Genomic DNA, 11,456 nt, shown 5'->3' on the forward strand with positions numbered 1-11,456 from the left:
GAAGATGCTGAAGAAGAAGAAGACGGTGTTGACCAGACCAAATGAATTGTCCTTTAAATCCCCTCCTGTGGTTATTACTCCTCAGTTTATTCATTTCACATTCTCCAGACTTTTATATTGTTTCAACCTTTAAAACAAATCATAAGGTAGAGTGTGTGAACATGAGAAATACAATACAATACAATACCTTTTTGTGAAGCTGTCACAAAGATATGAACATGCATTTCAATCTTACTTAACTTACTTAGCTTAACTCAGCTCTGTATGAGAGAAAATAAAGATGCACCAAATGTTAAATGTTAATTTTTTTTCATAGCCCATTCTTATGATGGCCTGTGAAAAAAAATGCTACCTTGAATACTGCAAACTACAAGGACTCTAGGAATGCTGGTACTTAAACAAAAAAAAACATTAAAACAACATGGAAAGTCATCAAACTTCAATTATTGAACAAGAAAGACAATGCGAGGAATACAATGCCGTTTATTATCTGGTTGGCACATGGATGTCTTCCTGCACTGTCTTCATGTGCTGTTTTCATTGAGCACGAGCTGTAATTAAAATGACACGTAAGATTATTATCTCACCCAGAGTGTTAAAGCACTGATACAGAATGAACCAATCATGAAAACTGGAAGTACAATTAATATGACAGGCAGAACAAAACAATGATCCCAGTAACATGTTAGCCTTCACTCCAGCGATTTATGTCAACGTGTAATTCACATCTTTGTCAACTCAAAGCAAAAAGATTTCTGTGGTATCGATCGACAACAATATGATCCCTGTTATGTCATCCATACTCACAGGGACACTTTCGTTGTCTGTCTCCGGCCGCTGCCAGTTGTTTTTGGACAGGATGCCGAAGACGACCAAGACGAAGGCCACAATGAGGAGGCCGAGGGAATTGGCAAACTTTGCCTCCACAGGCAGTGAGCTGTAAGGTTTACCAATGATTCCATCTCTATGGAGAAATTAGGTTCAACGAGTTAAGTTTCTTACATGTTTCATGTTTGAATACTGATTTATAGTGCAACAACTCATGCTTTTGTTAATGTTAATGTAAGATTGCTATGTGATTCTGGCTGTTTTCCTGTTGGAAAGAGATTGTGTCGCCATCTGCTGGATATCTGAGCACTCACAGGGTAAAGAACAGCTGCTCGTCGATACCACTGATGCAGGAGGCCACAGTGAGGATCAAGATTGCTTTACCCATCCAGACGTGGACAGGTTTCAGGTTGCTGCGGAACCCCAGCGGAGAACAAGGAAGCAGGAAGCCGGCCAGACCGAGGAGCCACTACGAGCATCACGGGGAAAGGACAGAAAAGGGACGGCTTAGTGTTTTCTCAGTTTCCTCCAGTACGTTTAGCAGTTCATTCCCTTATAATACCCTCACCTGGAATGCAAACATTATCACGGTACAGATGCCCACCCAGCTGTGTATAGAGTACATGTCAGGGATTTTGAAGAATCTGTGGTTGTCAAACACAGCACACAGGCCCAGGACAGACAGGAGCAGAACCAGGAGCATCAGGCCGGCGTGCACCAGCTTCCAGGTGTGCTTCTTCTGCTTCCAGGTGAACGGCACACGGTACAGAACCACCGCTGCACGCACACAGTTGAGGAACAAATGATGCAAACAGTGCATTTATTAATAGCTTGCCATCATCTGCTTTTCATTTAAAATTGGAAAACAATGACATGATATTCTCATTTTAGTTTAAATAAAGAGTGAGATGTTATTGTGTCATGTTTGAGTCATTCAGTTGATGAACTCAAGTGAAGACTTTACAGAGTTCAATGTCTTCAATTTCAGTTTTCTGGGTATTATGATGTCTAATTAAAATAATAACAAAATCCACTAGGCTTCATCGATTTCACAGAGAGACAATACCTCCGAGCAGTGAAAAACTATTTCAGCTGAGACGACCATGAGAAAATGATTTAATTTCATTAAACAAAAAATAGATACATTCCTGGAACTCTCTTATCAATTGTTTTAGTACAATATGTTTGAACAATGTAAAGTAGTGATGGACCTCGTTATATGATGTGTATCGGGCCCACCCCAAACAAAACAAAGGCATCTTTTGTTTGACTCTGCTGCATGGAAAACGCTCACATTTTTTCAATCTCCACACCTCCAGTTTGTTATGCATGTTACTGAAATCCATCCCTTCATTTTCCCCCTCTTACTCTGGGGCTGGGTCGCTGGGAGCAGCAGGCTTACAGGCTATTCCAGAGCTCCTCCTGGGGGGACCCTGAGACGTTCCCAGCCCAGACAAGATGCATGAGATCCAAGGTTGCTCTGATGACATCATAGGGGTCCCGTCAGAGGCACAGGAGACATTATACTACACTGTTTTCACAGACTGAGTTGTCCTCCTTGTGACAAGTAAACTGATCTTCAAGCGGAGAATTGGTGGAGTGCTCCTTTAAAGGGTCAGCCCCCCCCTAAAATCTAAAATATAGAATAAAATGTAATAAATAATAACTAAAATACATATTTCTCCTCTAACCTGTAGTGCTGGTTATAAATCTAGGGTGAACTGTCCCTTTAAGGGCCAATATATTGTTATTGTATGGTCAGAGGTGCACCAATAACAGCAACACCATTAATGTTCCCTAGATATTGTGGTAAAAATCAATAGTCAAGGGCCCTATTGCAGTCCACCTCATTTATATCACTGAAGGCAGGCGAAATAACAGAAACACCTCTCTGTATAATGCAATCCAGTTCAAAAGCACCAAACTACATCCTCCAAAACAACCGAGTCATCACCTCTCTGAAACACTTTCAACAAAAACAAAACATTATAACCTTCATGACGGTAGTGGTTTAGATCTAGCTAGGTGTGTCGAATGTGTGTACCGAGTGTAAACATACTGCAGTGTTGAATAAAAAAACCTCATTATTACAGTGCAGTAACTTACCATTGCCATACAGAACCACCAGCCCAGCCACCATGAGGACAGGATGCCAGTTGAACTGCAGATCTGAACCGTCCCAGGAGAAGCCACCGTGCCAGTGTGAGCTCCAGAAGCTCACAAAGAGCAGACAGAGCAGGCCCAGACACAGGCACGGCACGTAGGTGAGCCAGAACAACACCGACGGACTCATATCTGTGAGTATAATGTCATGAGTAGAAAATAATAAATTAAATCATAAATCCAACTGAAATGAAAATATAGATGTATCAAAATGACTGAAGAAAAGCCTGTTACATAGTGAAATATACAGATGATATCGCTGGATTATTGTTACTGATTAGAAGAACTATACATACTGATGAGCAGTTTAGTCTCTAACACTAACAAAAGCCCCAATCTTATACTGACAAGACCGGCCTAACTGGGTCCATTAAAACACGTTAGTTCAGTGAGAGTATTTCATGCGGCCTTTAATGGAAAATTTAGCAATAATGAAAAATGAAAGCTGATTTCAGAAAATACTTCAATATTGTAATTGCTTCAATTACAGACTAAAATGACTTAATGAGAAAGAGATTTTAGTCGAGATCAAATGCATTATAATTGAAAAGTATAAATCTGAATTAGTAATTTGTAACTAAAAGATATGCAGTAATAAGAGTGATATTTACCTCTGGATCGAAGTGAAGTAGAAGTATGAAGACGAGTGAAATGAAAGTAAAGTAAGCACCTGTAACTTGTTCTTAAGTACAGCACTTGCAAAAGTGTACTATTTACAATTACATGTTCTTCCTCCGAAACTAGCTTTTAAGAAACAAACTGACCCTGTTTCTTCACTCGCTTTGTACCTTAAGATGGTCCCAGAAATTGTTTGTGATGGTGAATGAGTCTGGTGGTTAAAGGGGACGAGGTGTGGAGGCTTGTGACAAAGAAAACAATTACAAAATCAGTTTTTTGCTTGGTCATGTTGATTCGTCACAGAAGCATGTCATCTAATATAGCACAGACCTCCAGCAGGAATAAAGCCTCCACTGTTCAGCAACAGTCCTGAGATCTGGACCAAAGCAGATGATCACAGAGGGCCAGTCACGCAAGGACAATGACGCCAAACATGACTGTGTAACTTCTATTTTACCTTGTGATGACAAAAGGATGATGATTATGTGATGTTAACAGAATCCATGAAACATTCAATGTGTAGTTAGATCAACAACTTTATTTAGACCTGCTTGTGACAGACAACACAATGCAATCTTCTACTTAAGCAGAGAGCGGCAAACACGTGGACAATGGCGGTTCATCTACACATCGTAGAGCAGCACGGTAACCGGGGCACTCAGCGCCATGTTGAGCATGATTTGTTTGGAGCAAATGTTTTCATCGTCTTCGTCCTCCACGAAGACGGACAGAAAGCGACCAGCGTCCCAGGGCACTTGCTGAGTCTGAGAGGCCAACACGCGGACGCATTCGACGTCCTTCCTGAAGCTGAACTTCTTGTCTCCAGGGAGCACGGGCGAGATCTTATCCTCGCCTCTAGGCTGGGAGGCGATGAAGGCGTCAAGCTCCAGGGCCTTCTCCATGTTGAACACTCGAATGTTCCTTTTGCTGTAGTTGCTCATCTGGCACGCAGTGTTGATGTTTCCCATTTTGTTACGACTGTCGTGACTGCTACGATTGGTCAGGACTGCAGGTTTTGCTTGAGGCTGTAATAAAAAAAAATGGACATATGACAATTTTATGTACTAAAAATACAACACCCCATGGCCAATTTACACTTTCCCCCCACATTTTAATGCTTTACCATTCATAATCTTTTAGCTTTGAATTTTTCATACTTCTAATAATTCTTATTTTTACGCCAGTCTTTATTGCACACTAGCTTTTTAGCAGGCACTTAGCATTAGTTTTCCACCCTTCATTTGACCTGCACATTCAATGAGCATGCCACAAAATAGACAATTTGAATTTTATTATTTTACAGCCATGACTGCCTTTGGAGTACAATGCAACATTATCCATTATATTTAACATTATGCACATAACAACATCCACCATCGCATTTGATAGATTTATACCGTCCATCAATGGAAATAAAAAAGACATTGGCTACAATTGTTAATAAATCCAGCTGTTCTTTTAGTTCTATGTAAGCCGTTCAAAGTGTATGCTTTCTGAGAGAATGACATTATTTCTTCTCTACATGGAGACTCTAATACAAATCAGATAACAAAACAGGTTTATTTATCATTTTATTCTTTTCTTAATGTCTAGTTTGGATTTTTAAAAAAAGAATATATTCTTACCTGCTACAAGGAGACAATAATGCACTGTGGCTGTCCTCCTGAGCTCAGCAGAGGGTGTCTTATGGACAAAATCTGATAACATGCAAAAGCCTTTAACACAATAGGGCAGGGCAATATACTGTATGTATGCACCTGCTTCAAAAGAGCAGGGCCAATGTGGTTTATTTAGCATCCCTTTTACTGGCAACCCACATTTTCTGTCAGTGAAGATACATTAATAGTTATATTAATGCCATTATAAAAGGGAAATTGGTTTGTAGGTATTCGCACACCTTTTTTTGTAAACAGTTTTGTCTGATCCAGGTGTTTCGGTATCCTGCAGTCCATTAGGGGTTAAGGCTGGTGTTGTTCTCCTTGTCAATTAATCAACAACCAAATTCTAATCCATTCATCCTTAAGTAAGAATCATGCAGAGGCTAGAAAAGTTAAATAGTTCCCTTAAACAGCTGGGCTTTCTTGTTTTTAGCAAAAGTTACTCAGGAGTAAACAATGCATTTGTTGGGGACTAGTTTTAGTCGTGGATTAATACACATTTGGTGTTCTAATGAGAATTTCTGGTAGCAGGATGATGTATGTGGGATCGGCTCTAAATAAAATGCCCATGCTCATTGCAATGAAGGAAGAGATAATATGTTGGGACAACAATGCAGCGCTATGGCACAGAGGAATATATATATAGACATATCAGGCTTTGGTTTGTGGGATCAAGTCATTGTTGGTTTTGGGTGTTTTCATGTGATTTGTAGACACCAAGAAGAATATAAATAAATGTATCTTTGACTCTGAAATGTGGTATGGCAGTGGTATGACAGGACAAGTATTACGACAGGTTAAATCTGAGGTGGAGAAGCTACATAACTCACGAGAAAGACAATCATACTTTCCTTGTGAAAGTGATAGAAAGTTGCCTCTTTGTAATAAACTGTCACCTGTGAGATAGAGCAGAGCCGTCATTTGCTGCATGGTTTGCATATTCAAAGTGAGACGAGCGAGCTGCAGTAAAGATAACAGCATTACTGTCGGGTTCATGTCGCCTTCCCGGCGCTCATTCTCAGCACAATGAGGCCGTGGCTGCTGCTCGTGTCCCTGCTCGTCTCTGACCTGAGTCCCCCTGGAGACGGGGACTGGGCCATGGATTACTACCGTTGGTGTTTGTGCAGAAAGCTGCTGCAGATGACTCCTCTGGGACTGGAGATACTTCAGACCCAAACTAAACATCAATGCGTCTGGAGAAAGTGTGTGCGCGTTGCTGTGCAGCACAGACTGAGGACCTCCCTCTTTTACTGGACACACATCCATGACGATAATGGATGCAGTTTGTCTCTTCAGGAATTTACAGGAATAATCCGTAGGAATCATATTCCAGCTCTGGTATGCTAATTTCAGTATTGGTGGTCTATAATGCTACTTTATTTATGAACTTTATCGACAAAATGGCCTTTTCCTTATTACATACCCGGCTGATGTACTGAATTATGTTCACAGCTACTGCATTCCACATCTTCAGTGAGCACAATATTTATTTTTACTATTTCCTCTGTTGTGCTGCTCCCGGCCGTGTGCATGAATTATCAGCATAACAGGTTGGATTGTCACAATCAAGCGTGATAAAATTTACACCACCTAAAAGCAAGAAGCCGATCGTTGCACAAACAATAACAGCCAGGTTTATTTTAGTGCTAATTAAACGCTGTTGATAATAAGAATATCTGACCTGCAGCATGTTCTCGCAGTTCAGAATATTTATGGGCGAGCGAGGAGATACTGTGAAACTCCCTTTCTCGAGCTTTAGGGCAGAAAAGACCTTGGAGGACTTGGAGCCCTTAGAAAGAGGAACACTAAGAATGAAAAAGCAGATTATAAATCTCATGGTTCGACAGACACAAAGGATTAAAGTTACTGAAAGAGCAACTGCAACAGTTGCAGAAATGTGAATAACTCCCTCTGAGATTTCCCTACCATTAAACCCAGATATCAATGAGTGCCGCATGGTCGACAGTGTGTGCAGTTAAGTAGTGTGCCAAAGGGAACCACATGCCGTTAAAGCAGAAAGTTGCACACGGGTAGAGAAGCACCAAAGCACTAAAAAAAGAACCATTAAAAGTTTAAAAATGTCACGCCATGCTTCAGAAACCAGTCTGCCGCCATGTTAGCAGCTCTTTGAGGCAGCGCTTTGAGCTAAATGCTAACGTCAGCACGCTGATACGCTCACAACAACAATGCTACAGGTTTAATGTTCACCATTGTCACCCTGTCAGTTCAGTGTCATAGCATATTCACATTTGCTAATTAGCTTCAAACATAAAGTGCAGCTGAGGCTGATGGGAATGTGATTAGTTTTGCAGATATTTGGTCATAAACCAGAGTTTTGGAGGAGCTAAAACTTTGACCTGATGATGGCGCCAGATGAAAGCTCATCAAGCAGTTGTTAAGTTCTGTCAGTCTGTACCAAAGTAAGTGATGGATTGCCTGAATGACATTATCGTCCGTAGAGCCGTGCCGCAGGCGTGGCTGAAAATGTTCACATGAATGAAGTAGTGTGCTTTAAATGGCAGTTCTTTTTAATCTCACCGCTCATGCATTTGACTGTTTTATAACCAACTCTATCTTCCTCTCCTTTCACTCCAGGTTGTTTCTCTCCTTCATGGAAAGAGAAAAGGAGTTCCAGTATTTCTGCTGAGGTCAGACACTCCACCAGCGCTGCATGTTATTAGTGAAACCAGCCGTATTGCCGTGGACATAATAAAAGGTCGCCCTGATTCATGGACACTGCATCATCACGCGGCTGCCTCTGGCCACAATTTTCAGGCTTTCCTACTGGAGAAATCCAAGAGCTGGGCCAACGACACCATTTTTCAAATGCAGAAAATGCTGACAAAGAGATACTGCGCTGCTACAACAGTGATTATTTCGTGCTGTTTCAAAGCGGGCAAAATGAGATCAGCAATGAACATCGAGAAACTACCCAAACAGCAGATTGCACAACCACAAAGAAGACAAAAAGAGAGCGCACGCCGGGCGATGGACATTGAAGTTCACATGAAGTACAAGAGACGGGCTGCGGTCCGTCAACGTGACGTTTTCCAAGCTGCTGCTCTGCACTCTGGCAGCTCTGAGATGAAAACTTCAAATATATCACAGTTAGAGATACAGAGAAATTCAGCCAGAACTGTAAAGAAAAATGAACATTTGAACTTGAAGTTGTTGCTAAAAAGAACTCAGAAGCAGCATCCTCTAAAAGCTGCGTCTAGTGTGCATGATGATAATGGATTTTATGTTGAGAGGCGACTCTTGGTATCCAGAGAGAAGACGGGATCCATACATAGGCCGCAGTCCAAGATAAAGGCCACTCAAGGTGGTAATAAAGTGGATTTCAATGAGGAGATAATCACACAAAGAGCAGAGTCGCGACGCCAAGAGGGAGAAAGTGAAACACAACGATCGCAAACAAATACTGATGCAAATGGAAACCACAATAGATTAGCACACATCCTCCAGGCAGACTTTACACATAAGACAGATGATAACGATGTTGATACCGAACAAGTGCTTACTGAGGCGGGAGAAGAAGTCTTAATCATGTTATTCCTTCCAGACACCGAGAGGGAGACACAAACAGACCCATCATCGTGTCTGAACACAGACACTGGGTGGGAAACAGTCAGAACTCCAATGAAGTTGCTGTATGACCCCCCACCCGAGACTAAAGTTATAAGGCAGAGCTTTTTTATTGAACCAGGGAGCTTGAAAGGAAGTCTGTTTTCATTAGAAATGTATGTGCTGGATAGAACAGAGAGAATAAATATAAAACCAGCAGAGAGAAGAGCTAAAGTAACTACAGCGTCTGTTCACACCGAGGAACAGGTCAAAGCAACAGAAGAGACAGTAGCACACACAGAGACTAATAATTCGCCTCGTGAAAATATGGGCATAAATCATACTGAACAAGAGGAAAATGTGACATCAGAAGAATCAGTCACAACTTCACCTCCCTCACTCAAAATGACTGAGCGAGAAACTGCAAAAACAGAGCGCACGGCAGAGACAACTACAGTAAACATGGAGATAAAAGAGACATCAAGTACGGAAGTCTTCAATCAAGGCGGCACACACAAAGCAGACACACTGCCGAGTACAGAGACCCCGAGGACAGCAAAAACCCAGACCGGCGGTTTTTATGCTGGTTTTATAAAATGTAAAACTGGAAATATAGAAGCTCCGATTGAAAAGTCCTTCTCAGGCCTCAGGATGAGACAGGACGTCCCGGCAGAGACAATCAAACCTCCCGAAGAGACAAACAGGCCCGAATCGGACAGGAAAGCATTCCAAGATGATCCAAAAGTGAAGTCATTTACATTTGCAAAACCTTTACCAACAATCCACGAACAAGCTACAGACACGCTTCAAACAGTGAGTCAAGACGCAATACCAGATTTCTGTGAGAATCCTGGTCAAATTAAAGGAATGGTTTGTCATTTTGGGAAATACACTGGCCAGAGTGTAAGATATTGATGCCTCTCTCATATCTGCATATCTGTTAAGTGTAAGGCTACGGCTAACAACCGATACGCTTAGCTTAGCACAAAGGGTGGAAACAGCCAGCACATTTAAGCAATTACCATTTTATATCTTAATTGTTTAATCTCTATGAAAAACTAAGAGTAGAAACAGACACAGTAACTTCCTCTGGTCTCTGCTGCTCAGAGCCAAGAAATAGTTTGGCACATAACCCCCCCCCAATACAATGCTTTTTTTAAACGTATGAAACAAGACGTGTTAACGAGTGAGCTTTTAGAGGGGCTGGTTGCTAAGCTAAGCTAAGCTAATTGGCTGCTACAGGCATCAATCAATTCTTCTCAGTCTCAATCAGAGAGCGAATATTTCTATTTCCCAAAATGCCGAGCTTTTGCTTTAAGGTAGATAAAGTGTTGCATGAAAAACAGAAATTGGGGTTTAATTACACAGAAATGTGCAAAAATATAAAGCAGAGATGAATCTATCCAACAGGAAGGGGAATCTGAAGGGAGCTAAACGGATAATGCTGCATGGATGAGAAAACAATGTAATCCAACAGGGGAAATAGGCAAATTATTGGAAATACTTTTTTACCCAATAAATTATTGATCTTTGGGAGCAAAAAATGTTGCATTGCAAATAATGGGCCCCTAGATATATTACATCATTAGTTCAAATCCTCATTGACTAATTCAAAAAGGGAATGTACCGTAAGAGGAAATGAGTCACGTTACACTCTTCACATTTCTCAGCGGTGAATGTACTGATGATGAAAGTTCTCCTCCACAGACTACGGATGACAACACGCCGCTCTGCAGAGGGTTAATGCATCGCACTGAGGCTGGGTGGAAACACTGTGCCGAGAGATCTGCAGGAACGGAATCAAAGATGTTTTCCACGGATGCACTTAAGGATACAGGAGAGCAGGAGAAGGAGCACATCAGAGACCAGGACGTCAATCTCCTCAATGACCACCAATACGAGCATTTCTATTATTTTGATGGCGTGCTGAGAAGAGTGAGAAATAATTTTTACCCCTATTACAGGAGACGAAGGCGGCAAAAAAGGAGCCCTGGTAACACAGAGAATAGTGTTCTCAGAGTGAGGAACAAAGGAGACACTCAGGAAAATGTCCTCACTTATATCCGACGTCTTACTTCAGAGAATAAGGCCGGTCACTTCAAATGATCCGCCACTGAAGATGACTGAATACACACGGAGACTGGAGGACCTGAACCTTGCAAAAAAACAATCAAAAATGCATCACAAAGGAACACATTTAAGCACCGACAATGCTGATGTCTAATTCTTACCTGCTGGCCAGTAAATGAAATGCGATATTGTGATTGGAGAGCTGAGTCTGCCATGTTAGAATGTCAAGAAGCACTTCCTGCCAGGGCAGCTGGATGTGTTTGTAACTTCTACTTTGATGAAGAACGTGGCGGCTTTAGTAAATGTTTTTCACGGCAGATATTTCGATGGAGCATTCATATAGCATTAACCTTGTACTGTACAGTTAGGGTACCATCCTCCCTCTGGCAGAGTTCATAATTAGTTACAGATATTTCTGGTTATTGGCTGTATTCAAGTCCACATTTCTGCATAAGTTAAGATAATATTTATGTAATGGATAATGACCCTTCTGACCAGAGAGAATTCTGTCTTGAGGAATTAGAACATTTGTGCTTCTCTTCCTCCATCTTGTGA

General features: G+C 41.4%; 1 protein-coding gene across 1 annotated transcript; it reads right to left on the reverse strand.

The window, feature by feature from the left end:
* Positions 1–322: 322 nt before the first annotated feature.
* On the reverse strand, positions 323–3,121 carry LOC142955688 (lysosomal membrane ascorbate-dependent ferrireductase CYB561A3-like). Its single transcript, XM_076097100.1, has 5 exons — positions 2,935–3,121; positions 1,397–1,605; positions 1,143–1,297; positions 808–964; positions 323–551 (listed from the first exon to the last, which is right to left on the reverse strand). The coding sequence occupies exons 1-5, from the start codon at positions 3,119–3,121 to the stop codon at positions 525–527; spliced, it is 735 nt and encodes a 244-aa protein (XP_075953215.1). The 3' UTR covers positions 323–524.
* Between the last annotated feature and the right edge of the window lie 8,335 nt (positions 3,122–11,456).

Source organism: Anarhichas minor, unplaced genomic scaffold (assembly GCF_050575085.1).
Source record: "Anarhichas minor isolate MPS153535 unplaced genomic scaffold, ASM5057508v1 ptg000002l, whole genome shotgun sequence".
NCBI lineage: Eukaryota > Metazoa > Chordata > Actinopteri > Perciformes > Anarhichadidae > Anarhichas > Anarhichas minor.